This window comes from Harmonia axyridis, chromosome 3, assembly GCF_914767665.1.
Source record: "Harmonia axyridis chromosome 3, icHarAxyr1.1, whole genome shotgun sequence".
Taxonomy (NCBI): Eukaryota; Metazoa; Arthropoda; class Insecta; order Coleoptera; family Coccinellidae; genus Harmonia; species Harmonia axyridis.
The window spans coordinates 7135158-7158579 of record NC_059503.1 but is presented as its reverse complement, the minus strand read 5'-3'; the positions used below and the strand labels follow the sequence as shown (position 1 = coordinate 7158579).

Here is a 23422-nt window from a genome sequence, read left to right as displayed (position 1 = left end):
TTTCGAACAAGATATTTTCAGAATAGATTAATTTCATTATAATAGCAAAATCCAACTAGGGGTAACGTAAATGTAACTTTGTTATTCTGATAATTTAAAAAGTATAGAAAATGAATTGGTGCATTTAGACGTGAAACAAGAATTTAAATTTGATCGCATCGCCCGATTCCCGAACATATTCAATCAGAATATCAAAAAAACCTAATAGTTCAGTGATACCCTATTTTAAATTTTGTGTAAATGTATAAAAACAATTCAATGTTTGATGCTACCATCATTACCAACAACAATAACATCATAACAAATTACATTCCTTATAATTACAACAGTTCAGTGATCTTCAATTGGCGCTTGAACGAACAAGCAGTATTTTTCAGAAAAACAATTGTTATGAATCCAAAAGGTCATAAGCGGAAATTAAAGTATTTTATACAAACATTATGATCAAGTTCAAGGACCTAAATAATCAAACTCAAAAATAATACAAATTCATTTTTTATTGTTAAATATAAATACTAACAATTCGTTAATATTACAATACAAAACACAGCCCTTCAATTTAAACAAGACACATTAACAAATGTCAAGTTAAAGATAATAACTAATGAAGTGATGTATTTGATTAACGAGCATCAAAGACAATCAACCTTTTTGTCCTCTTCTTGTACATTATGCGGTAACCACATTCTCTGCATCTAATGGGATCCCTTGGTCTTATTTCATTTTCATGGTGACATTCTCCACATATATACACCATAGGAGCTTTAAGGCCAGTAGATTCCTTAGAAGTGCTTGCAGATTTTTGATCAGACATTCTAGCTGAAATACATAAACATTAACTCAAATAAAAAGAAGTATACTAATAGTTTACCTTATAGATCGTCTAATTGCAACAATAGGAAAGCACAAAATAGCTGAGAATTGTTCCCAGAGCAACTCGTTGAAATATCAGCAGAACTAACACTAACAATTTCAAAATAAGAAATACCTTTTAAATTTAGGTATCTGTGAGGTTAACTTTTTTTAACCAAATAAATATAAATCATAGAAAAGGCTTACATAAAAAATTCTGCTTCTCTTGTTTCTTTTAACGATGGGCTTGGCTGGTCACTATCTACACAAGGATAAAGTTAATTCTAATCTACATATAAGTTTTGTCAAATTTTGCTTTTATTAATTCTAATTTTTTTTTTATGCCCGATCAAGTTGTAAACATAGATTTAATCATAGATAAATGAAAATTTCTTTGTCTATGGATTTAATATACATGTGTGATTCTATGGTAAATTTAAAAAAAATTAATCTTTCTTCATTTAGTAACGCATTTGTAGAATTTCAATACTTAGACTTGAAAAACAAAAATTATAATATTTTTTATTATGACCAATGCATTAGTTATTATATCGGGATCAGCCTATTCCTTGCTCTATTATGAGACTGCTACATGCGGGTTGGCCCAGGTGAGTTAACGCCAGCCGCTTGTAGAATGGAAAATTGCATTCAATTTTCAGGAAGGTTTTCTTCTTGGTAGCATCGACGAAGAAACATCTGAAGTAACCCAAAATGACGGTAAAGAAGTCGTCAAAATAATCAGAGTTAATAATATTCTCCCATGTCCTCTACTAGGATATTTTTATAACAATGTCGGAGGAATTCACTCGGAAAAGCTTGCAAATTTTCTAGGGTTTCAAATATCCAATGTAGTAGGATGGTATAGGTTTAATAAACATCAAATTTTTGATCCTACGCTAAGGGAAAGACATATCCATTCAGGATTAGCAAGAGCCTTCTGTATTTCCGTTGATCAATTTCCCTTATGCATTTTAATGAACTCTCTTCAAGAAGGCGATTCTGCTGCAGATGTTGACACTATTGCATCTCTTTTCAAAGTCAAATTTATGGTACGCGAAGGTGTCAGGTATTTAGAGTACTCTATACTTTGTGGAATTAACTTATTCTTCGGTGATCAGTTCAATATCAAAGTTTTGATTTGATATTTCAGATGGCAAATTGCAAGGATTAATGTTTTGAATTTAGATGATAAAGATTCAAACAAAAGGCGAGGATATACTACTCAAACTTTTCAGTCTCTTGTGCGCAATTTGAGACTTAGTCCTGCAATGTCACAAGGAGTCCCATATACAACCAATTTGCACCAAGACGTTTGTGAACATTTACTTCGCCTATGTGAAGAACTAGCTAATGAAGAAGAAAAATTATTCGATTTAGGGTCTAGAGTGAAGGAGTTACTTAGTGCAAGAAGATTTTCCAGAAGTCAAACATCTTTGGTCAGTTTTGAAGCTTTAGGAGATTTTGGTGCAGAAATGGAGATTGAATGAATCCATATATTAAGTTCAATTTTCAACACATTGCTTGAAATGAAGTCTGAATCATATTTTTGTATTTTGATTAAGTAATCCTTTTTATTCCCCGGTATATAGAATTTTTGCACTTGAAAAAAATAAAATTTTTGTTACTGAAAATTTTTTGGTTTTGTTTCCGCAAACCTTTTCAACACAATATCTAGGGTTCTGGAGGTGCAATTATTGATTTAGATGATCGAATAAATTATATTTCTCTAAATGAAAAGAACTTCTGAGTAAATGATCGTTTATTTTCAACGATAACAGAAAATTTAATAATATATCACAAGTTATCTTCAATTTCTTACTAAAATATAGAAGAACTAACCCTGTATAAAATTCAATTAAAAACAACTTCTTTAAAGAAAAAAAAAACATAAATAAAATAACTACTAGTAACAAATATGTTTAAAACACCAACATAGTGTAAAGGAAACAAAATAATAATGAATCGAACACCAATAGCATAATACTGTTGAACCTTAATTGATAATGAGTTTTTCTAATTATCTACAATCGTCCAATGTGAATTCTCAAACGTCTTCCATACATTCGTCTATTCAAATAAGATCAATGGGATGAGATGGATGACCATTTAGCTCCCAAATGGTAGCTGCAAGTCTTCTTGTATGTTCCAATACACATGGCTGGCTCACCAATCCCAAATGAATGCAAAATATTTCGTAGCATCTTATCTTTGAGGGTGACATTTTAGGAAAACAAATTTCCTTTATTTTCCTGGAAAAATAAATGCAAAACATATTTTTTGAGTGGATATAATTATTCTGAATTAAATCCGACACTCAAGAGCTCAAAGTTGAAAAAGGTTCATGCAACTTCAAACATATTTCTGACTTCAAGAAGAAAATAATTCTTTTCAAATTCTTGTAACTTCTTAACAAAAGGGAATCGGACCTATGTTCATGGAAAAAAGTGTTCAAAATGAGTGTAGCTGTCATCTGTCAAAATTCGTCATAGAGCTTGTAGAACACCCTGTATAGGAATTGGTGATGCTTCAATTTGTCTCGAAAGTCTCTATTCAATGAATCAAGCATTATTTTTTACGAGCCAATACTGTATAATTTTGTTTAGATATATTTTCAAGTCTACGTGGTTAGTCCAAGAAAAATCTGATAATATTCTAGAAATTATCTTACTGATAAAAGTCATTGTTGAGTAGTCCAGGTACAGGTAATGTTTTATTAGGATTAGTTAGTGGAACGGAACTCTTCAGTGGTGTTCCATTCGAATCTTCAAACCACAAGAAATAAGCATAGCTAAATATCGTGTCTTTCCACATCAATGACATGGTTCCTTCCTGAAGATGTTGAAGAGCGAAATCAATCAAATGCCATACCTGAAATGAGTAGATTCGTGTAACAATCGAAAAGGGTACCATTTCAAATTACTTTTTTCTTAGTCAGTAAATGAGGCTTCTCTGTTTGAAAATTTATACTGGGAGAAGTAACCCTATGAGTTGTACGGTCTATATAGATGAAGTGAACCAATCCGGGAAAGTCCTCTAGATATTTACGAAAAATAAGGAAATTTCTTGTGGAGTTTCAATAGAGATGAAAACATATTAGGTGGAGAAAATAATTGTTTCTCAAACTTTCAATTTCAGATTCAAAATTATCTAAAAACTGATTCCATCACAACATAAAATTTGTTAGAATTCAAAAATTCTATAAGATTTTGTTTAAAAGGATATGATCCAAGGGAAAAATTTTTGATGGCCTTAACCCTTACAAAGTCCTTAATACTGTTCAGTTTTTCAGAGACCAACTTGGCAGCCTCGATCACATTCTTTTGACTAGATTGTAAAATACCATCGTTCACTGTTGTTAAATGCAATAATTTCTTCAAATCTTCCAAAAAGCCCAATGCTAAGGTTTCTGCTCTTAGTAGAGCTTCTTCCGAGGAGTTTTTTAGGAATTCTATATATTTCTTCTTCATTAAATCCCATTTTTTCACCAAGTTCTTGTGGCAAGATTCTATGGCTACATTTTTGTTCTTCTTGAGACTATCGTTAACTTTTTTAACAGCCAGCTCTAAATTTTCATATGCCGGTCTCATTACTGAGAAGTCTCTTTGAACTTGAATCTGCTGCATTATGTGGAGATGACAGAATGTTTCAAATAAACTGGAAGAGAGTGCTGAGTTACCAATTTCCAAAAAATATATTATATTAAGATCTTCATCAATAGGCACGATATGTATCGCATGTGGTAGACATTTTGGTGAGGATTCTGGTCCACTTAATAACACTTGATAACTGGATATTGCTTCAGATTTGCTCAAGTCTGAATCATTCAAACGTTTAACTGTTGAATCTGCCAATATTATTGAGAATAGTACATCTGTTGGTGAAAGTTCTTTAGCTAATTCACTACAAAAAACATATTTCAACTTAAATCCTTAGAAAATATGGTATAGAATATTACAATTACCTTGAATACAAACTCAAGAATTTATTTTTCACCAATAACAAGGCATGTATTTTGAAGCAGTCTATTTGAGTGATTAAAGAAACAACAGATTCTTTCAAAGCTTGAAGCACAGAAGTATTCAAATTAGGATTAAGAACAAGTTGTTCAATAGCTTCTAATAATATTGCCTGATCATTTTCCCTCAGAGTATTATAGCTGTTTAAGAGATTTGTTAACAACTCTGATCGTTGAGTTTTATCTTTCAATCTAAAAAAATTGTTTCTAAAAACTTGTTCTATTCAATTTAATTCGATCGGCTTACTCATATACATCGGGTCCACAGAGGAACCTTACCATAGCAATGGAAATACTCAAATATTTCTGAATTTTTAAAAGATCTCCTTCTCCAATACCCACAAACAAATATCCCATAAACTGAAATTTTTCATTATTTTGTCATGAAGTAATCACAACAGAGGTTCAATATCTTTCTTACCTCATCAAAACAAATTTTGAGGCCACCATAACATGTTATAGAGCTATAAGAGTTTCCAAATTGTGAGGTCATTATTCTTTGGGAAGTAATAACTGGGGAAAATAAATGTACAAGTACATTATCAGGTATAGAGGCATCACACTTATTCTGAAAGTTCAACATATGAATAAACATAAGCATTTTAATTTAAAAACCTTGTACCTCTTCTGGTAGCACACCTTCTTCAACAGCAAGTTCATTGATATGTTTGACAAAAATACTGTTACATTTAATATAAATAATATCATTCAAATTATCAAATATCATAAGACAGTTCATTGTTCTCTGCTTATTTATGTAATCTGTTGAATTTCTCAAAATAATGTGCTCAAATTTTGTTTGTTTTCCGATGAGAGCAGTTCAATGTAATGTAAACAATTAGATGTCAGAAATAATCGAATGAAGTTAGCTACTCTACTGTCAGATAAATTTCGATAAGCAGTGGCGGATCATTTGATTTTCATTCTTATACTCGTCTCGTTATTCAGAATGTATTATTCATTTCCAGATGTAATATAAGAAATAATACCATACATAAGATTCTGAGAATAATGAAGCATGTAATTCGAATTTTTTTTTACTTTAATGTTTAGTAGCTAGGTATTTTATCTAGACTCTAATTATGAAACCACCAGAAGCTCCATAGCTCTTGTACGAGTTAAAAAAAAAAACCGGTTGTGTTGTCTTAGACTTTGTTACTGTGTCCCATTTTCACTTAAATGGACTATTATTTGATTTTTAAAGTTTGCTATCTCCTTGAAAGTGTGGTTTCCAGTTTCCATTATTTTCAAGCTAACATTTTCCATGAAATAATTTAATAATTACAATAATATTACGCCACTGGTAGAACACCCGGTTTTTTGATTTTCAACTGAAACTAGGAGCCAACTTCACACCTCTAAAATCAAACGTCAAAAACATATGTGGTGTATTCAATTATCGACAATATTTCTCGTTGTTAAATGATTATAAATTGCTTCTATTTATATCTTTGCTATAAGAGAGCGCAATTACTGAATGGTGACATGGAAAGTAATTGAAAAAATAAATATTCAAAACAATAACTATGTTCTCTATGTTTTATATTTGTAAACATTCTTCATAGAATTTCAAATGTCAAAAATGTTGAGGATGTAGTTTTTTACCGCTTAACATAAATAATCTGAGGAACAAAGAAACTTATATACATTCAGATTACAATAGGTGGTGATTCATTGGTTTGATTGCAGTTATTAGAGTATAAAGATAGCTTTAGTGTTAAAGTACCAACATGTCTTTGTCTGGTGGTTCAGGAAGTCCTAGCAAGGAATCAATTAGCACTAATAGTAGTATAGAAACAAATGGAAACTTGCCCAGAGATTCAAGTCGATTTTCTCTTTTCTCAGCCGGTTCTTCAACATCTCATGAAGAACCTTACCAATGTAAAGGTCATGCCGAACACAGTTTGTCTTGTATGCAAAGTTATTTGCAATCTGGAAAATTGTGTGATGTCACTTTGATTGCTGGAAATAATGGAAAGAGAGTTCAAGCACATAGGTGAATGATGTTTTTGCATATATATATATAGTATTGCTATATTAAAATAGATTGAATAATTTGACAAACAAGAAATATAATTTATAATATTTTCTAGGTTGGTGCTCTCTGCTGCTAGTGAATATTTTGCTGTTATGTTTACTGGAAACCTGAGAGAAGCAGGTGAATCTGAGATAACACTGGGAGAAGTAAATGGTGATATTCTACAATCAGTTGTAAATTATTGCTATACAGGAACAATTGAAATAAGGGAGGATAACGTTGAGTCTCTGTTATCTACTGCATGCTTGATGCAATTGAATAAAGTTGTTGAAGCTTGTTCTAGTTTCTTAGCCAATCAATTACATCCTAGTAACTGCTTTGGTATCGCTTTGTTTGCTGAGCATTTGCATTGCCCCACTCTGTTACAGACAGCTAGAGCCTATATCAGTGAATACTTCATGCAGGTTAGTGAAATCTTCAGTATTCAATTCAATTTGAAAATTCAGAGAAACTGTGTAAATGGAGCAAAGCTTCAAAAAATGTAATTTCCATAAATGTAAAATTGCAGGTTGTTCAAAATCAAGAATTTCTCCAGCTAAGCCTCGACCAAATGCTCATTCTGTTGGCCAGGGAAGATTTGAATGTAATTTCCGAAGAGTATATATTTCACTCTGTCATAAATTGGGTCAATCACGATCATGCAAATCGAAAATCTGACATTGCTCAACTCTTATCTTTCGTCAAACTACCCCTATTGAGCCCCTCATTTCTAACTGACAATGTAGAACCTTATGTTGGCGAAGATTTGTCCAGTCACAAATTGATAATGGAAGCTTACAGGTGGCATTTGTTGCCCGAAAGAAGACTGCAGATGGTCAACAGCAGAACAAAGCCAAGAAAAGCCACGCTTGGCAAATTGTTGGTAGTGGGAGGTATGGATAAGTTCAAAGGTGGTACTGACATCGAAGTTTACGATCCCAGATCAGACAAATGGGAAATTTTATGTCCGACTACTGGCAGGAGGCTTCAGTTTGGGATCGCTTTAATGGGAGACAAGTTAGTGGATTTGTTATCAAATATGCTAAAAAAAAGCTCTAAAAACTCAAATAATTCAACCTTACTATTATGTAAAGTAAACATTTTTATTACTCACATTTTCGTTCCTTTGAATTTGGCGTTTTGATACAAATATCAGCATTTTCTACAATAAAATATGCTAGTTGTTATTCAAAAAGTTCCAAAATATTCATTTTCTCTATAAAAACATCATCGAATCTTAACTTCAGATTGCCATAGTAAGAATGTAATGAAGAAGTCATTACAATCAAATTATATCAAATAATATTAACTTTGTTACTTATATCAACAGAAAACGGTTGGAAATAACAATGAAAACAAGCGATATGGTTATAAGCCTTCAGAACATATTTTTTGACTCAGAGCGGAAATAATCCTATGATAAAACCACGATATAATAAACTGTTTCTCTTCAGATTGCTGGTAGTAGGCGGTCGAGACGGGTTGAAAACAATGAACTCAATGGAATGTTTGGATCTTAAGACGTACACTTGGTCTCAAATGCCACCGCTCAACACTCACAGACACGGATTGGGCGTGGCCTTACTGGGCGGCACTTTGTATGCAGTGGGTGGTCATGATGGGTGGAGTTATTTGAATACGGTTGAAAGGTATGTTTACTATTATCCAAAGGTTTGAATGTTTTTTCACAATCTATATTCTTCATTTTAGGTGGGATCCTACCTCTAGGACTTGGAGTTTCGTCGCCCCCATGCAGACCCAAAGGTGTTCTGCTGGGGTCGCCGTTTTAGATGGCAAGCTTTACGCAGTCGGAGGGAGAGAATCGTCCTCTTGTTTGAAGTCCGTCGAGTGTTACGATCCTCACACGAACAAGTGGACGATGTGCGCACCTTTAACTCGAAGGAGGAGCGCCGTGGGCGTGGCCGTTGCTAATGGCTACCTGTACGCTATTGGCGGACAGGACCCGCCTTCGAGTAATCCATCTTATGTGAGATTCAGTTGCGTTGAACGGTATGATCCAAGTAAGTATCTTATTTTTATTGTACTGTATTGTGTGGGTCCAGTACTTTTGTCTTCTGATAACTGAATTGATACTATTGGTGTTAACTTAGCTACTACTCCTGAGTATTCACGACTATTTCAAATCAGTGAAAACTGTCCGATGTTTGTCTCACCAGCAGCTATAGATTGAATTCAGTTGATCGGAGGTGAAAGAACGGATTCTGTGAGCACTGTGCCGTTTTAACAGGTTAATTTTTGTATTTCAGGCACCGACAGTTGGACAATAATTGCATCCTTATCAGGCAAAAGAGACGCAGTGGCGGCCTGTCTGTTCGGCAACTGTCTGGTAGCCGTAGGAGGCTACGACGGTGCTCACTATCTGAACACCGTCGAACGATACGATCCGATCACCAACGAATGGACATACTTGGCCCCTTTGAACATGGGCAGAGCAGGAGCCTGCGTCGTCGCAGTCCCCAACAGAGAGGCCACCCAGACCAACGAATAGTCGACGCATTCATGCCTCTTAGTGCGTATCTTTTACAGGAGCAAGGTAGTTTTTGATTAGGCCAAAAAGGGGTTGTCCATGAGCTTTTGCGATTTCGATTCTTGTTTGAGAGTTTCTCGATTTTTTCCATAAGCGTTGAAATGATTTCTTGTGATGTTATCGATTGATTTTGAACTGAGAATCGGGTGATATTTTATACATGGTTCATTTAAGCAGCCTTGGTTTTTAACTTCGATTTCTATCGATTTTATATTGTATAATTTTTGTCGACTTTCAGTTCTCGTTTTTTGGTATTGCGCAGTGTTTACCTTGGATGGGAGTACTGTTAGAGTTGAAAAATAGTGATATGTTGATAAAAAGTTGATTATTTCACTGCATGCAAGTTGATTTTTTAGAATTTTTACATATTGTATTCCCCTATTTTAGAACTGATAATGGATCTGTGTTATTGGCTATGTCTGCATTTATTTATTAAAGGGAAGGGTTTCGTCACCCTTCTTATAGTTTTCAGTGATTACCGTTAAACGGAGTTGGTTGAAGGTAAATTTAAGACGGTATGGGAGTTTCCTGACTAGTATTTCCAAATTTAATCAATGTGATAAGAAATATTATCGAATAAGTAGGTTTTAGTGGAGTTAGCGCTCAACCAAAAAATTGTGTTATTTGGAATATAAGGTTGTCTCTTGATTGTTTGAGTCTTTGTGCTAAAATGCTTTATTGAATTTCAAATTGGCAACTTCGAAATTGCTTCATTTTTGGGATTTTCTTCCTTGACAATCAATTTTATCAGCTGAAAAACATTTTTTGGGACAACCTTTGTTTCGATATAATATGCAAAATGGGCAGTTCATGTGGAGTCAAATTATTTGTTCACGCAACAAAATGCCAAATTTTCAATGCAATAATTTTCCAAGTATAGAATATACTATTTAGGTGTTTTGAACATCGTAATGGTACAAGTAGTATTGTTTTCTAATATTGTTAGTGGTTATTCCAGAATTAACAATAATTTCATATTCCACTGGAAAGACGCACTTTTCTACAGACATTTCTTTTGATAATGTGTTGAAGTGATAAATTTGTATTTCATACATATATCTATCTTGTAAGATCTCATTTATAGCTTCTGAGTAGCTCCATCAGTATTTTTAGTGGTTTATATTGTGAATTGTAGCTTTATTTTTGTGTAAAGCTGCAATTTATGATGGCTTTATTATTATACCCGAGTATGTGATAACACCAGGAGAACATATTGATTCCCTTTGTATTCTGACAATTTTATGTTAATTGTCTATTTTTATTATCTTACTTTTAGCTTTCATTGAAATTTCAAATTTTTATGATAACATCTTGATTTTTTTTTTAATCAGTATTTCTTTCCACTATTCATTTTGATCCTTATCTAAGACTGAACCATTTCATGATACTATTTTTTTGAAGGGAATTTTACATATTCTCTCAACTAGATATAAAATTTTCACTGATTATAGATATAATAGGCTTGATTCATTAGTTATATCATTGATTTTTCAATAAATATTTTATAAGTTTCCAATTTTATTCTTACATAAATACATCCCTACCTTTTCAAATCGACATTATCGAACCAAAAGCTAAATGTAATTAACACACTCATTTTTGAATGTAAATACACCAGAAAACTTCATACTTATAACATGTATGTCAAGGAAAAAAGGAGTTCTTGAAAATTATCTGAAATTAGCGTTAATAGTTAAAAAATTTTAGTTTATAATGATGGATGAGCATTGATAAAATGCATCCACCAAATTAATTTTTTCACAACTATTTGGATCCAGGATAAAAAAATCTCGCTGTTAGGGCCTTTAAGAAAGGAAATAACTGCAAATTTCTTTTTTTCTGATTTAAAATTTCTAAAATGATCATAGACCAAAAATTGTTTTACTTCAATGAAGATTCATAGAAACTTATCCACAGATAAACAGAATTAGCACAGAATAAAGGTTGTAAATATTATCTGTGTTCTGTGCCACCTGTCATCACGAATGTCGTGTTGCTATCAGCCCTAGAAATGAATGGTTTTTCTACTTTTGAATTTTTCATATGAATTTTAAAATTTTCAGAATCAAACATGAATGCCGAAATAGAGGATAATATTAGGAACAAAATAACCTGGAATCAATTACCGACACATATCAAACAAGTCAGTGAAAGTGAAATACAAAAACAATTTTGTTTGTTTATTTAATGTTTTTATTACCATTAGTTGATTGTTCCTGTTTTTCAGATACTGGGAAATTCGTCCAGGGAATACGATAAATATATCGCGAATTTTAGTGTAAGAAATCAACTGAGATATAGAGGGAATTTAGGTAAAACAAGATATTGATATTCTCCGTAACTCATCATGCACATTATAAATATGATTATTTCAGTGCGCCATGTGTGGAAAAACGAGAAAAGATATTATGAACGAATTGTAGCATACAGCAGAGAACGACTAATGCTATTTCCATATCATTTGGCTGATATGATTGTGAAGGGCCTTCGCATAACACCATTCAATTATTATATTTCTGTTGTTGAGAAACTCATTCAATCAGAAAAGAGTTATGACACCTTACCTAACTTCACAGCTGCAGATTGTGAGTAAAATTAGGTCTTAATCATACTGTCATTTCATTAAAAAAAAATTACATTTTTCCTTAAAATTCTTTATTGAATATGAAATTTGAGGTATGAAATACCCATATATTCAGTCTTGTATATTAACGACATTTAACTGACAAAAATATATTAGTATTTGATTATTCAGTTTCTGTTCAGATTGAAATTTTTAAAATCTTAATAATTTATTATTGAAAAAATAATTTATTCCTGATATGTCTATACATTCTCCATCTAGAAGCTTATAATTTAGTGATTTTTATTAGTAAGTATATCCCTGTTTACTGGTATATTTGTATTCATCTGGTACTCCATAATCCTTGTGTGGTTTAATGGTGTTATATTGACTAATGAAGTTCTGTTTGGTAACATCGTATTGGCCTTGGAAACCTTGTACTTTGGGTGCTCCATATTGTCCAAAGGTGTTCTGTTTTGTAATATCATATTGGTTTGTAAAACCTTGCTGTTTTGGTAAACCATATTGATTGAATGCTATCTGTGTAGTTATAGCTGGTACACTTTGTTGACCATAAAATACTTGTTTTGTAATACCATATTGTCCTGAGTAACCTGGTTGTTTATAATTGCCTTGTTGACCAATGAACTGTTGATTAGGTACTCCATATTGGGTGAAGGAGTTTTGTTTTGTCACTGAATAACGTCCTCCAAATCCTTGATAGGGGGCTCCATATTGCCCAATACCATTTTGCTTTGTGATATCAAATTGGCCAAGGTAACTCTGTTGTTTTGGGTCAGTGAATTGACTGAAATAATTTTGGTATTGTGTTACTCCATAAGGGCCGGTCTGATAATTGTGACAATCTTCTAGGTAATTGTTATAACCATTGATTCCAGTGTAACCCTTTACTCCATTATAGCCAAATCCACCTGCATAGCCAACACCTTTAGCTCCATTGATACCACCTCCTAGGCCAGTGTAAGCTCCTCCTATAGCTCCTTTAGCTCCAGTGTAGCCAACGCCTACACCGTTGTAATTTACACCACTTGTGTAACTACTTCCAAATGTATTAACACCCTTGACTCCTGGAGCGCCGTTCACACCAGTGTAGCCTACTCCAACGCCGTAAGAATTGACTCCTGCAATACCCTTAGCTCCTGTGTAGCCAACTCCTACGCCAATGGAATTAATTCCTCCTGCAATACCCTTAGCTCCTGTGTAGCCAACTCCTACGCCAATGGAATTGATTCCTCCTGCAATACCTTTAGTTCCAGTATAGCCAACTCCTTGTCCATAAGAATTAACTCCTCCTCCAATTACTTTAGGTCCAGTAAAACCAACTCCTACGCCAAAGGAATTTACTCCTCCTGCAATACCTTTTGCCCCAGTGTAACCAACATCTACTCCATAAGAATTAATTCCTCCTGCAATGCCCTTAGCTCCAGTGTAGCCAACTCCATAAGAATTCACTCCACCAGTGTAAGAATTAACTCCTCCTCCAATGCCTTTAGGTCCAGTATAGCCAACTCCTACGCCAAAGGAATTTACACCACTAGTGTAACTATTAACTCCTCCTGCAATACCTTTAGCTCCAGTGTAGCCAACTCCTACGCCATAGGAATTTACACCACCAGTGTAAGAATTGACTCCCCCTGCAATACCTTTAGCTCCAGTGTAACCAACTCCTACTCCATAAGAATTCACACCACCAGTGTAAGAATTGACTCCCCCTGCAATACCTTTAGCTCCAGTGTAACCAACTCCTACTCCATAAGAATTCACACCACCAGTGTAAGAATTAACTCCTCCTGCAATACCCTTAGCTCCAGTGTAGCCAACTCCTACGCCATAGGAATTAACGCCACCAGTGTAAGAATTCACTCCTCCTGCAATACCTTTAGCTCCAGTGTAGCCAACTCCTACTCCATAAGAATTTACACCACCTGTGTAACCAACGCCATAAGTATTTACTCCAGCAATACCTTTGGTTCCTGTAGCACCATTCAGTCCATTGTAACCAACTGCATAAGAATTTAGTCCTTTAGCTCCAGTGTAGCCAACACCTAATCCTCCATTGTAAGAATTAGCTGCACCTGCATAACCGACTCCATAAGTATTTTTAGTACCAGTAACAAAATTGACAGATGGTTTATCATAGCTGTAGCCTCCGTCGGATGTGTAGCTGGTAGTATAGCTTGCCCCTACTACAGCCGCTCTTTGGCTACGGGTCTGATTTTTTCCTGTTTCTGTGGTTGTTTCTTCAGTTGACACGCATGCTATGAGCAGAGCTATCGTGGTGAGAGTCTGAAAATTGAAAAACATGATTTTTTACTAAATGTAAAAATAATTGGTAAAAATAAATGAAGATTATTGATACAAATCATTTAAATATTTCTATCTAACGTAGGGAAGCAATAATAACGCATGTTCCCTTTTATCACAAATAATCTTTTTTTTTTTTTCTAAATCGCATCTTGACTCAAAACTATATTTTCTCGTACCTTGAGTAACATCGTTTTTTATTTTCACCACTTCACTCACGAAAGCACGCAGTTCTTTTTCAATCGACTGTTGAGCGTTGATTGTGAATATTCAAATTCCGAAGTCATTTATATGTTCCAAAAAAAAACACTTTCACTATTTTTTAAAACTACTTCTAGCTGATTGACTCGTTGAGTAATCTATAGGCCTATCGAGAACCGTAATTTTCGAACTAATAAATGAATGATTACAAGGAAAGATTAGAAACGATAGGTGCGAAATCGATTTGGTGTTTTTCATCAATAAAATTAGCAGAAATGTGTGAAAAAGCTGGTAATTTTGATGATGTTCTGATTTATGGTGTGGTTATGTCTTCAGGTGTTTAAGAGAGATCATGTAATACTTTTTGGCGCAAACTAGGGGCGTGGTTTTAGAGGTCTTCAGGTAGTTTCTTTTATTATTGCCTTTTCTTTACCTGTGAAAAGGTTGCTTACCTGTCTTGAATCTATCCCAGTTTTTGATTTATTTTGAATGAATAGTTTTGGAAGTGTTGGAGGATTACTTCTCCATTGGCGCTAAATTTCTTTTTCTTTTGAGGTCTGAGAACAGGAAAAAGTCGCTGGGGGCCAGATCTGGCGAATACGGTGGATGCAGAAGCAATTCGAAGCCCAATTCATGCAATTTTGCCATTGTTTTAATTGATTTGTGACACGGCGCATTGTCTTGATGAAACAGCACCCTTTTTTCTTCAAATGGGGCCGTTTTTTAACGATTTCGTCCTTTAAACGATCCAATAACGCTATATAATAATCGCTGTTGATGGTATGGCCCTTTTGAAGGTGATCAATGAATATTATACCTTGCGCATCTCAGAGTACTGATGTCATAACCTTGCCAGCTGACTGTTGTGTTTTTCCTCGCTTTGGATTCGGTTTATCGCGTGCAGTCCACGCAAAAATTCAGGTTTATTGCACTTAAACTAAACTAAAAATCATATGGATTTAATACTATCACCGCCATCTGTGCATCAGACTGGGGACTTTTCAATTGGCCTAATATTACATAATTTTTTGGAAGTACATATGTGATTCTCGGGAATTCTCTTTTCTTTCAGATGAACTTCAATTTCAATTCTTTTATGTTCATATCAGAAATAATAATAATAATAAACGCAAATGGCCATCGACAGTATTAGTCCTACAGCCAGGTAAATTTACAATAACTGAAATATAAGATTAAACAATGTTTGTAGATAAATAGTTTGAAGATTTAACATTTGGACGGAAAGCAAAAAAAAAAAAAATATTATATTATAGTGGTGAATCAACTAGATTTCGAAGTGGCAATCATTGATTGGCATCTTCAGTGGGTATATCAGAAATAATTTTCTTGATTTATCTATTTGAATTCATGGATAAATAAATGTAAATAAATTAATTTCATTTCGAGAAGTTCATATCTACTGAAATTGACACCATAAACAAACGAAATTCGTGTGTTATCACGATTGGACTGAATACATTATTTTTTACCTCAAATTCTTACTGCTGTTACAGACATGAAAATAAAGGATTTTGATCAATCAGTGTCGAATTTTCATTGCAATTTTGTTTTCATTTTATTAGCATGGATTTAATACATATTCTTGTTTAAGGTTTGAGATTATTAGGTATAGGACGCAACGAATATATAGATCTAATCAACCAGTCTCGGTCGAATAGAAGTCGTTTGTTTGGTAAGACGAATGTAAGAAACCTTCTTCCTAGAGTGCCATGCAACATTCACATAGACCCTTGGTGGAGGGTTGAGATAGGACTTGTATTAGAAGAAGATATCAAGGTAAAAAAAATGAACACCTTACTGAATATCTTATTGATAAAAATCCGGTTTTAGATGGTAAACGATGAGGAATTGGCTGTTATTGATAGACTTATTGATCTCGGATCACAATCCGCAGGCGAATTGGATTTTAGTATCGTGACGAGTTTATACAAGTAAGTACAACTTATCACAAAAAATTCTCTCTTCTAAATTCTTCTTCAAAAACTTCGATATCATAGATTTCAAATTTTGTGTGTGTATAAGGTTCTTAGATTGAATGAATGAAAATTTCTGCTAGCTTTCACAAGGAAAAATATTCAAGTTGTGTAAACCTTCTTAACCACAGAAAATCAAAATGTGTGTCGATAAACTGACTAATGTTGTCCATGAATCTTTAAATGGAATAACCTACTGAATACAAATGACATAAGAAATGTCAAAAAATAATACAGTGCTGCCATTATAACCTTCTCAAATTGTGTAATTCCTATTGGAAAACCCTTTATCTAATGGTTCAATATTGCTCTTAATTACAGGAAGGGCCTAATATACTTAGATGTTCCAATCACAGGAGCAGATTCTGTTCAAGTACCTCCTTTACAAGGTTTTGTTATGAATAGAGTGACAGGAGACTATTTCGAAACACTATTGTACAAAATATTTGTATCCATCGATGAACACATAACAATAGGTGAGGTATGTATTCCCTTATTCAGGATGAGTTCCATTTGTACAGATATTTCAAAAGCATTGTTTAACCCACCATACTTATATTTGTACAAGTTGATGACTCACTCTGTATATGAAAAAAAATCGATGTTTGATTTCGAAATAATCTTCCCACAGCTGGCTAATAGTGTGTTGGAAGTGGATATGGAATTGGTGAAAGAAGCAGTCTCCCTATACTGCAGGCTACAGTTCGCTAAAAAGTTAAACCCGGAGACAGACATCAAAGCGAATAAGAGACACCCAAGTTGGAACAGTATACCTACAGATTCTAAGTGGGTTGTGAACCATTAAACAAAACCGTATACACGCTCATCTTTTTTTTATTGCAGCACCAAACAGGCAGCTATAACACCGTTAACTTTGAATTTTGACTCGAAGTCTTCAAGCTTCAGTTTGTCTGAAGAAATTTTATCTCCAGAACGTGAGCTTCCAGCTAGTCCGGCTACAAACACATTGGACAGAAAGGGTCAGAGAATCGCTTTCCTATTCGATTCTGCCCTAACAGCTTTCCTCATGATGGGAAATTTATCTCAGGTTAGGTTAGAACGAACTAAATTGATTGAAAATCACAGATAGTTATCCATCTAATGAGTTATTTGGTTTGTATGTGTGAAAGTTGTTATTGTATTTTCTTCAGGGTCTCAAAAAACATGCGGTCACCATGTTCGAGGTTGGGAAATTGTGCGATGAGAGCTTAGACAGTTTCTTGGCAGAGTTGGAGAAAGTTTCAGCGCTTGATGCTGAAGGTGAAGGTGAAGCAAGGAGGTTTTTCGACCATGCAGTAATTTTAAGATCGACCATCTTGGCCTTACGAAAACTACCTAGCTGTGGGCTGGATCTTGTTAGGTTAGAAAGCTTACAGGCCTTGGATGAGGCTACTTGTTTGAGGCTCTTGCAGAAAAAATACAAGTGAGTTTAATAAATGAAACATACAAGGGTAAAGTTGTATCATTGTAGATAATGTTCGTTCCAATCCTATTTTTTTCATCCGACTATTTAATAAAAAGAAATTTGAAGTTTCCTTGATTTTCAAAGTGTACTTAATTTTCATGCAAAATCTAAGGTTGAATTATCTACTTATTAGCTTGAAATGAATTTTAATGATGAAAGAAAAAATATTTCCTGACTGGAACATTTTTAGAAATGCTTTGTGAATAAATAAAAATATTTCCATTTTCACAGAGATTTGTTAAAAGACTTGAAATTTCAGGCTTTTGGTATCTATGGCTCCGTTGAACAGAGAAGTAAGACCAGTATTCAGTTTATCTCCACCCCATTTGGGACCTACAGTGCCAGAAGTTAATTCTCTGTGGTTCAAACTGTTCATCTATCACATGACTGGATATGGACCACCTTCACTTCTTTTGGTTAAAGGTATTTGATTTAACTAACAATTCTTTTAAATAGGCTATTTGACAGTATAAAAAATATTTATTGACATTCTCATAGAAGAGACGATGAGGAAAGTGTTTAAGAATGACATACAATGAGAAATGAGCAACAAAGTATGCGGTGACCACATGAAAATGATCTCTGAACGGCTGAAACAATAACAAAAACACTTGATTGTATTACTTCCAAGTGACGTCATTGATGACGTAAAACTGCATTTTGGCGGTCTCTTTCAATTTTTTTCTGGGAAATTTTATGATGATAATTTGACAAATCTGATGAATAGCCTATTCCTTCCTGTTGCTTCAACCCTGACCTATTCGTTATTCTTCAGGGTCTACCATCAAGCAGCTCCCTCGCATGTTCCTGGGTTATTCCAAACTGCTAGTAACAACATGGCTGCATGAGCCTGCCATAATACCCATTTCGAATGTGATGCATGTTAATGCGGCTCTTCAATTCGCTCCAGTATTGATACAAGCGTACGGGGTTCACCAGGTGGCTTTGACTAAAGTTATACCTTTTCCCTTCAGACCAGACACACCCATAAAGGGAAGCTGTGAAGTGAACACCGATTATCAATACAGGAAACATCCTGCCTCTAGAATTCTCAACGAAATCATCGATATCGAACGCAATTGTGGATTTTTAACGTTTGTTAATATTGGGGTGTTGGATTTTGGGTGTCCAAACAGGGAACCAACTGTTAGACTGGTTAATGATACAAAGAAGAGCATAGTTGGTAAGCATGATAAAAATTAGAAAGTACCAATGTGAAGTTAGAAACTTCACTAATTTTTTCACGAAATTTCGTAATTAAATGAAAATTGTCCAATTCCCTGTAAAAAGTGTTTTTCATTGATATTTTTTTAGGTCTTTCAAAGATCGAACGAGTGAAATCCCCTTCTAACCCAGAAGAACACCCCACATCCATTTCTAACGAGAATTTCAGTTTAACTGGCAAAAAGCACAATTCAAGTTCAGTGGAGTCGTCTAGTATCAAGGAAAAAGACGAACTCAAAAAATCTAAAGTTCAAATCGAAGATGATGCGCATTGCAACAGTGCTTCAGAAAAAGAATCAACATCTCCTAAAAACGGTTTTATCAGTGAAGAAAATTCTAGGCTGCTTCAAGAAGAGCTGGAAAATTTGGATAAGGAAGAAAATGTACTCGACCAGGTACTTGAATTGAGATTGAGCACTACATTCTCTATGGAAGGGTTGGTTACACCTTCCGAAGAGCATGTGAGTATGTTTTCGAGGGAGAGCAATTCTAAGGAGGATATTGCGGAGGAAGAGAAAGAAGAAGAAAACAGAGGAGAGGTGAGCTATATGAACTACTTGTGTTATGTTTGAACATAACATTGGATCTAATGTATTTTCAGGTGTGGACAATTTTGGACTGCCACTTTGGTGTGCCACTTTTCGACGCGAATGCCAATACCAAAATTTGCGATACAATTGTGTTTGGTGGTCTAGCTGAGTCATCTAGGTATTTTACAGATATCCTAGATAATATTGTTTTTTAAACTGATAGTTTTTTTTAGTTTGGCAAATCTGGTGGAGTCTAGTAGGAAGTTGGGTTCTATGCTTCTTGATTTCATTTCTCAGTGTCAGGTTGGTACCCTATTTTTAATGTTGGAACTAGAGTGTTAATGATAAATTAATTTCAGTATTATCCCGGTGAAAATATGGAGATTATGAAAAGGGGTAGGTTGGTACCCCAACCTAGGTATAACCTAGCTTTCGATAATGGAAAAGTATCGGAGTGGTCTGGAAAATGATAAAGTAAAAATTTTCAGAACTTTTAGTGGTCTACACCAATATTCAGGTATGCTTCTTAAAAATACGAAGTGCTAAAACGAAGACTTGGAGGTAACGTTTGTGTCATAAGTTTAAAACATATTTTTACATGAAACGGAAAGGACTGATTTTTGTCAGATGAATAAATTTTTTTAAGTTATTTCTACTAATTTAAGAGAGGAAAGAGTTTTATTTCTTGGATATTTATTTGAAAGAAGTATTATTTTATTTCAACACTTAAATTTATCTTGAAAATCTCTGAACCTCGGAGACTTAATTATACAGTAATAAACACTTGAATTTTCCTATATTGAAAAAAGTGGCCTTTATAAAATTTCCTGCTTTTAGATGGCTTCCACTGTAAGATTACTTGATAGTAAAATAATTAGTTTTATTTAGTAACGTAATATGCACATCCTTTTTAGTCTTCAATTTTTACTATTAATACGTACTAATTTCAATGTGTTCATCTTACTTCCTAATTGCATTTCTACAGTGAGATTAATACTGAATATATCCACTTATATGTCCCTGAATGTACATTCACATCACTTTAAATTATGAAGATGCCAAGTACTTATGAACTCGAGGCCTAATTTTTTTTTAATTTACTGTTTCTATTTGAAATTTTTATAGACCTCATGATATGACATTATTATTTATTGTAAGATTTATAGAATTTCAAACATTTAGAACAATAACAAAATGACAAATTCAAAATTTTTAGTTCAGCCGTACTTTGATTTTCTGTTTTCTAATTCTTATTTAAGTGTTTTCTTATTTTATGAATCTGTTAACTTACCTTCCATTCCATTTTATTTACCATTCCAAGCACTTTTTGCTATAATATTCATTTTTTCAAATCTTATATTTTTACGAAAACGAAGAAGTTCCCCTTGAAAAGTTTTCTCAAGCTCTTGGATACAAATAAGTATTATTCTTATTGTGTCTTATGTATCATACAGGGTGGCCATTTGAAAACAAAACAGACGAGATTACAGACGAAATAAAGTTTTTCGATAGAAATGCTCGGACAGGTCGATTTCTGTTTCGAGGGGGACAACTTAAGATGTAGGTTACGGACGCATAGCGCTTCAACCCTTGCTACTACAACCCTCACCCCCAAATTTTGAATAGGGAAGATGGGGTGAGTGATACCTCATTTGAAAGGTATTTTTATACTGATTTCAGCACAGTAATTGTTTTTTCATTTTATGCATTAGTTCTCGAAATATTCTTAACTAAGTATTCGAAAATGAAGTGATGTTTTCATGGCACTTGTAGTGTTTTGTGAAAAATCGACATTTTGAGCTTCAAAACAACCATGACTGTGGCTTCCTTCCTAACTAACTAACGCATGAATATTTCGAGAACTAATGCATAAAATGAAAAAACAATTACTGTGCTGAAATCAGTATAAAAATACCTTTAAATTGAGGTATCACTCACCCCATCTTCCCTATTCAAAAATTGGGGGTGGGGGTTGTAGCAGCAAGGGTTGAAGCGCTATGCGTCCGTAACCTACATCTTAAGTTGTCCCCCTCGAAACAGAAATCGACCTGTCCGAGCATTTCTATCGAAAAACTTTATTTCGTCTGTAATCTCGTCTGTTTCGTTTTCAAATGGCCACCCGGTATATGGTTGAATGGTTGTTATGTTTTAAAATATGTATTTTATCGTAATAGATTAATTTTTTTTTTATATGTTCGTCATTGTTACTGTACTTATTTTTATTATTTAACAGTATTATTTAAAATACAAAATGGCCCAATAAAAGTGTCTACTAACAAAACTGAATGAAAATGAAATTATTTATTTTAGTGGGCCATAAAATGTTCACCTATTAACATTCCTTCTTCAATAAAATATTTTCTTGTTATGTAAGTATCTTCTGTACAAATAAAAGTAATTATTACCGAATTTCAGCTTAAGTGTTTTAAATATTTCTTCGACACCTGGTTATTCATGATCATTAAAGGGAAATGTTTTAATATAAACTTAATTGGTAAATTTATTTATCAAATGTATGTATATAGTACAAAGCTCTTATATACTCAACTAGTATGAAAATTACTAAATACTACTTCGATTGAAGTATTATGATCTAATTACACCTAAAAGTATTTGAAACCACTGTTACCTAATCAGTACTTTTTACAAGGATTTGAAAATCAGTTGATTCTCCTAGAATTAGTACATAAATAATTATTTGAATCAACTGATTCAAGTATATATTTTATATTACATAATAATATATAGAAAGAGATAACAAATTGAAAGACAGAAGAGTTGTGATGTATTTGCATTGTCGATGATAAATTAAATTGAAAATCTGTTTGAAAAAATTATACTAAAGACATCATCTGTGAGCTTAAAAGTATTCAAACACATATGAATAATTATTTTTATGCCAACTCAAATGAATTATGATGTATGAGTTTTTTTTAGCTAAATTATCAGTTTTTTTGATATTTGAGATAACCCGTTTTCTGAAACTGTGAGTGGAATTGTATCCTGGAAGATTTATAAAAAGGAAAATCTTATTATCTGACTATACTAGTGAGAAAATTATTATAAAATAAAATTGGAAGATATGTACAAATAAGTATTATATTCCTAATAAAATAATATTACATATCAATATAACAATATGTGTCAAAGGCACAATTTGAGGATTCAAATATTGTCAAAATAGCAGGTCCAAAAAACAACAAAGCCAATCCTTAAAAAAATTATTATACAATTATCAACAGAGAATTTCCAAAAATATATTATGTCCTTCAGTAGTTCGATTAATTCTTTAAACTTTTTTTCAAAATGGTTATTAATAGAATTCAAATTACTTTTAAACATTTTTTCTGGCTTTATTGGTTTTCGGACCTTTCCATATAAGTAATAAAAAAATATAAAAATATCATGCTTAATAATTTTTTTTTGGCAATGACAACAATGAGACCATGAATTACTGATTCGAAATCGAACCAGCATTGTTCTTATGTGATACTAGAATCCATGCAGTTATGTTCAGCATACTCCAATTAAAATTAAAGATACATAATATCACCTTAGACGATAGAGTTGTATGTTAAAGCTGTTTCTGGACCAAAGGACGTTGGGGCTTTGAAAAAAAAAATAACTATCATGGATTTTCAAATTGCAACGAATACCAACGATGAATTTCAATCTTGGTCCGAAAATT

General features: G+C 33.4%; 6 protein-coding genes across 10 annotated transcripts in view; 3 read left to right on the top strand and 3 right to left on the bottom strand.

The window, feature by feature from the left end:
* Positions 1-860: 860 nt before the first annotated feature.
* On the top strand, positions 861-2481 carry LOC123676044 (BRISC complex subunit FAM175B-like). Its single transcript, XM_045611699.1, has 3 exons — positions 861-1460; positions 1512-1918; positions 2003-2481. Exons 1-3 carry the CDS (start codon positions 1380-1382, stop codon positions 2337-2339), a joined length of 825 nt encoding a protein of 274 aa, XP_045467655.1. The 5' UTR covers positions 861-1379; the 3' UTR covers positions 2340-2481.
* A 115-nt stretch (positions 2482-2596) lies between these two features.
* Positions 2597-5719, bottom strand: LOC123676040 (Hermansky-Pudlak syndrome 1 protein homolog). Its single transcript, XM_045611691.1, has 8 exons — positions 5490-5719; positions 5289-5435; positions 5115-5227; positions 4814-5059; positions 4075-4752; positions 3773-3893; positions 3521-3720; positions 2597-3101 (listed from the first exon to the last, which is right to left on the bottom strand). The coding sequence occupies exons 1-8, from the start codon at positions 5604-5606 to the stop codon at positions 2924-2926; spliced, it is 1800 nt and encodes a 599-aa protein (XP_045467647.1). The 5' UTR covers positions 5607-5719; the 3' UTR covers positions 2597-2923.
* Positions 5720-6263: 544 nt separating this feature from the next.
* Positions 6264-10943, top strand: LOC123676039 (kelch-like protein 5). The gene is made up of 6 exons (XM_045611690.1): positions 6264-6863; positions 6961-7309; positions 7414-7901; positions 8339-8533; positions 8595-8905; positions 9152-10943. The coding sequence occupies exons 1-6, from the start codon at positions 6598-6600 to the stop codon at positions 9391-9393; spliced, it is 1851 nt and encodes a 616-aa protein (XP_045467646.1). The 5' UTR covers positions 6264-6597; the 3' UTR covers positions 9394-10943.
* A 443-nt stretch (positions 10944-11386) lies between these two features.
* Positions 11387-20526, top strand: LOC123676037 (protein FAM91A1). The gene is made up of 15 exons (XM_045611685.1): positions 11387-11575; positions 11660-11744; positions 11808-12017; positions 16134-16318; positions 16373-16473; positions 16837-16996; positions 17147-17301; positions 17359-17563; positions 17667-17938; positions 18240-18403; positions 18756-19163; positions 19295-19743; positions 19806-19912; positions 19968-20037; positions 20094-20526. Exons 1-15 carry the CDS (start codon positions 11504-11506, stop codon positions 20202-20204), a joined length of 2754 nt encoding a protein of 917 aa, XP_045467641.1. The 5' UTR covers positions 11387-11503; the 3' UTR covers positions 20205-20526.
* Positions 12224-14865, bottom strand: LOC123676038 (shematrin-like protein 2). 4 transcript variants are annotated; one of them, XM_045611687.1, is made up of 3 exons: positions 14500-14865; positions 13204-14302; positions 12224-13146 (listed from the first exon to the last, which is right to left on the bottom strand). In XM_045611687.1, the coding sequence occupies exons 1-3, from the start codon at positions 14509-14511 to the stop codon at positions 12302-12304; spliced, it is 1956 nt and encodes a 651-aa protein (XP_045467643.1). In that variant the 5' UTR covers positions 14512-14865; the 3' UTR covers positions 12224-12301. The 4 variants fall into 4 exon arrangements, with proteins under 4 accessions (XP_045467643.1, XP_045467644.1, XP_045467645.1 ...); XM_045611688.1 differs by having other exon boundaries at positions 12224-13305; positions 13627-14302; positions 14500-14862; XM_045611689.1 differs by having other exon boundaries at positions 12224-13422; positions 13807-14302; positions 14500-14862.
* A 1690-nt stretch (positions 20527-22216) lies between the features above and the next one.
* Positions 22217-23422, bottom strand: part of LOC123676036 (neurogenic locus Notch protein) — an 82572-nt gene continuing 81366 nt past the window's right edge. For both annotated transcript variants that reach the window (XM_045611682.1, XM_045611684.1), the window contains exon 20: positions 22217-23341. In XM_045611682.1, the coding sequence (XP_045467638.1) occupies positions 23289-23341 (53 nt within the window). In that variant the 3' untranslated portion in view covers positions 22217-23288. The remainder of the gene's footprint in view (positions 23342-23422) is intronic.

Excerpts from the sequence above, each read along its gene's own strand:
- LOC123676044 (XM_045611699.1), top strand. The coding sequence starts at position 1,380 with ATGACCAATGCATTAGTTATTATATCGGGATCAGCCTATTCCTTGCTC. Across the intron at positions 1,461-1,511 it reads CTACATGCGGGTTGGCCCAG|GAAGGTTTTCTTCTTGGTAG; the intron begins GTGAGTTAACGC and ends TTCAATTTTCAG. Across the intron at positions 1,919-2,002 it reads ATGGTACGCGAAGGTGTCAG|ATGGCAAATTGCAAGGATTA; the intron begins GTATTTAGAGTA and ends TTGATATTTCAG.
- LOC123676040 (XM_045611691.1), bottom strand. The coding sequence starts at position 5,606 with ATGAACTGTCTTATGATATTTGATAATTTGAATGATATTATTTATATT. Across the intron at positions 5,060-5,114 it reads TGTGGACCCGATGTATATGA|ATTGAAAGATAAAACTCAAC; the intron begins GTAAGCCGATCG and ends CAATTTTTTTAG. Across the intron at positions 3,102-3,520 it reads CTCAACAATGACTTTTATCA|GAAAATAAAGGAAATTTGTT; the intron begins GTAAGATAATTT and ends TTATTTTTCCAG.
- LOC123676039 (XM_045611690.1), top strand. The coding sequence starts at position 6,598 with ATGTCTTTGTCTGGTGGTTCAGGAAGTCCTAGCAAGGAATCAATTAGC. Across the intron at positions 6,864-6,960 it reads AAGAGAGTTCAAGCACATAG|GTTGGTGCTCTCTGCTGCTA; the intron begins GTGAATGATGTT and ends AATATTTTCTAG. Across the intron at positions 8,906-9,151 it reads CGTTGAACGGTATGATCCAA|GCACCGACAGTTGGACAATA; the intron begins GTAAGTATCTTA and ends TTTGTATTTCAG.
- LOC123676037 (XM_045611685.1), top strand. The coding sequence starts at position 11,504 with ATGAATGCCGAAATAGAGGATAATATTAGGAACAAAATAACCTGGAAT. Across the intron at positions 12,018-16,133 it reads TAACTTCACAGCTGCAGATT|GTTTGAGATTATTAGGTATA; the intron begins GTGAGTAAAATT and ends TTCTTGTTTAAG. Across the intron at positions 16,319-16,372 it reads TATTAGAAGAAGATATCAAG|ATGGTAAACGATGAGGAATT; the intron begins GTAAAAAAAATG and ends ATCCGGTTTTAG.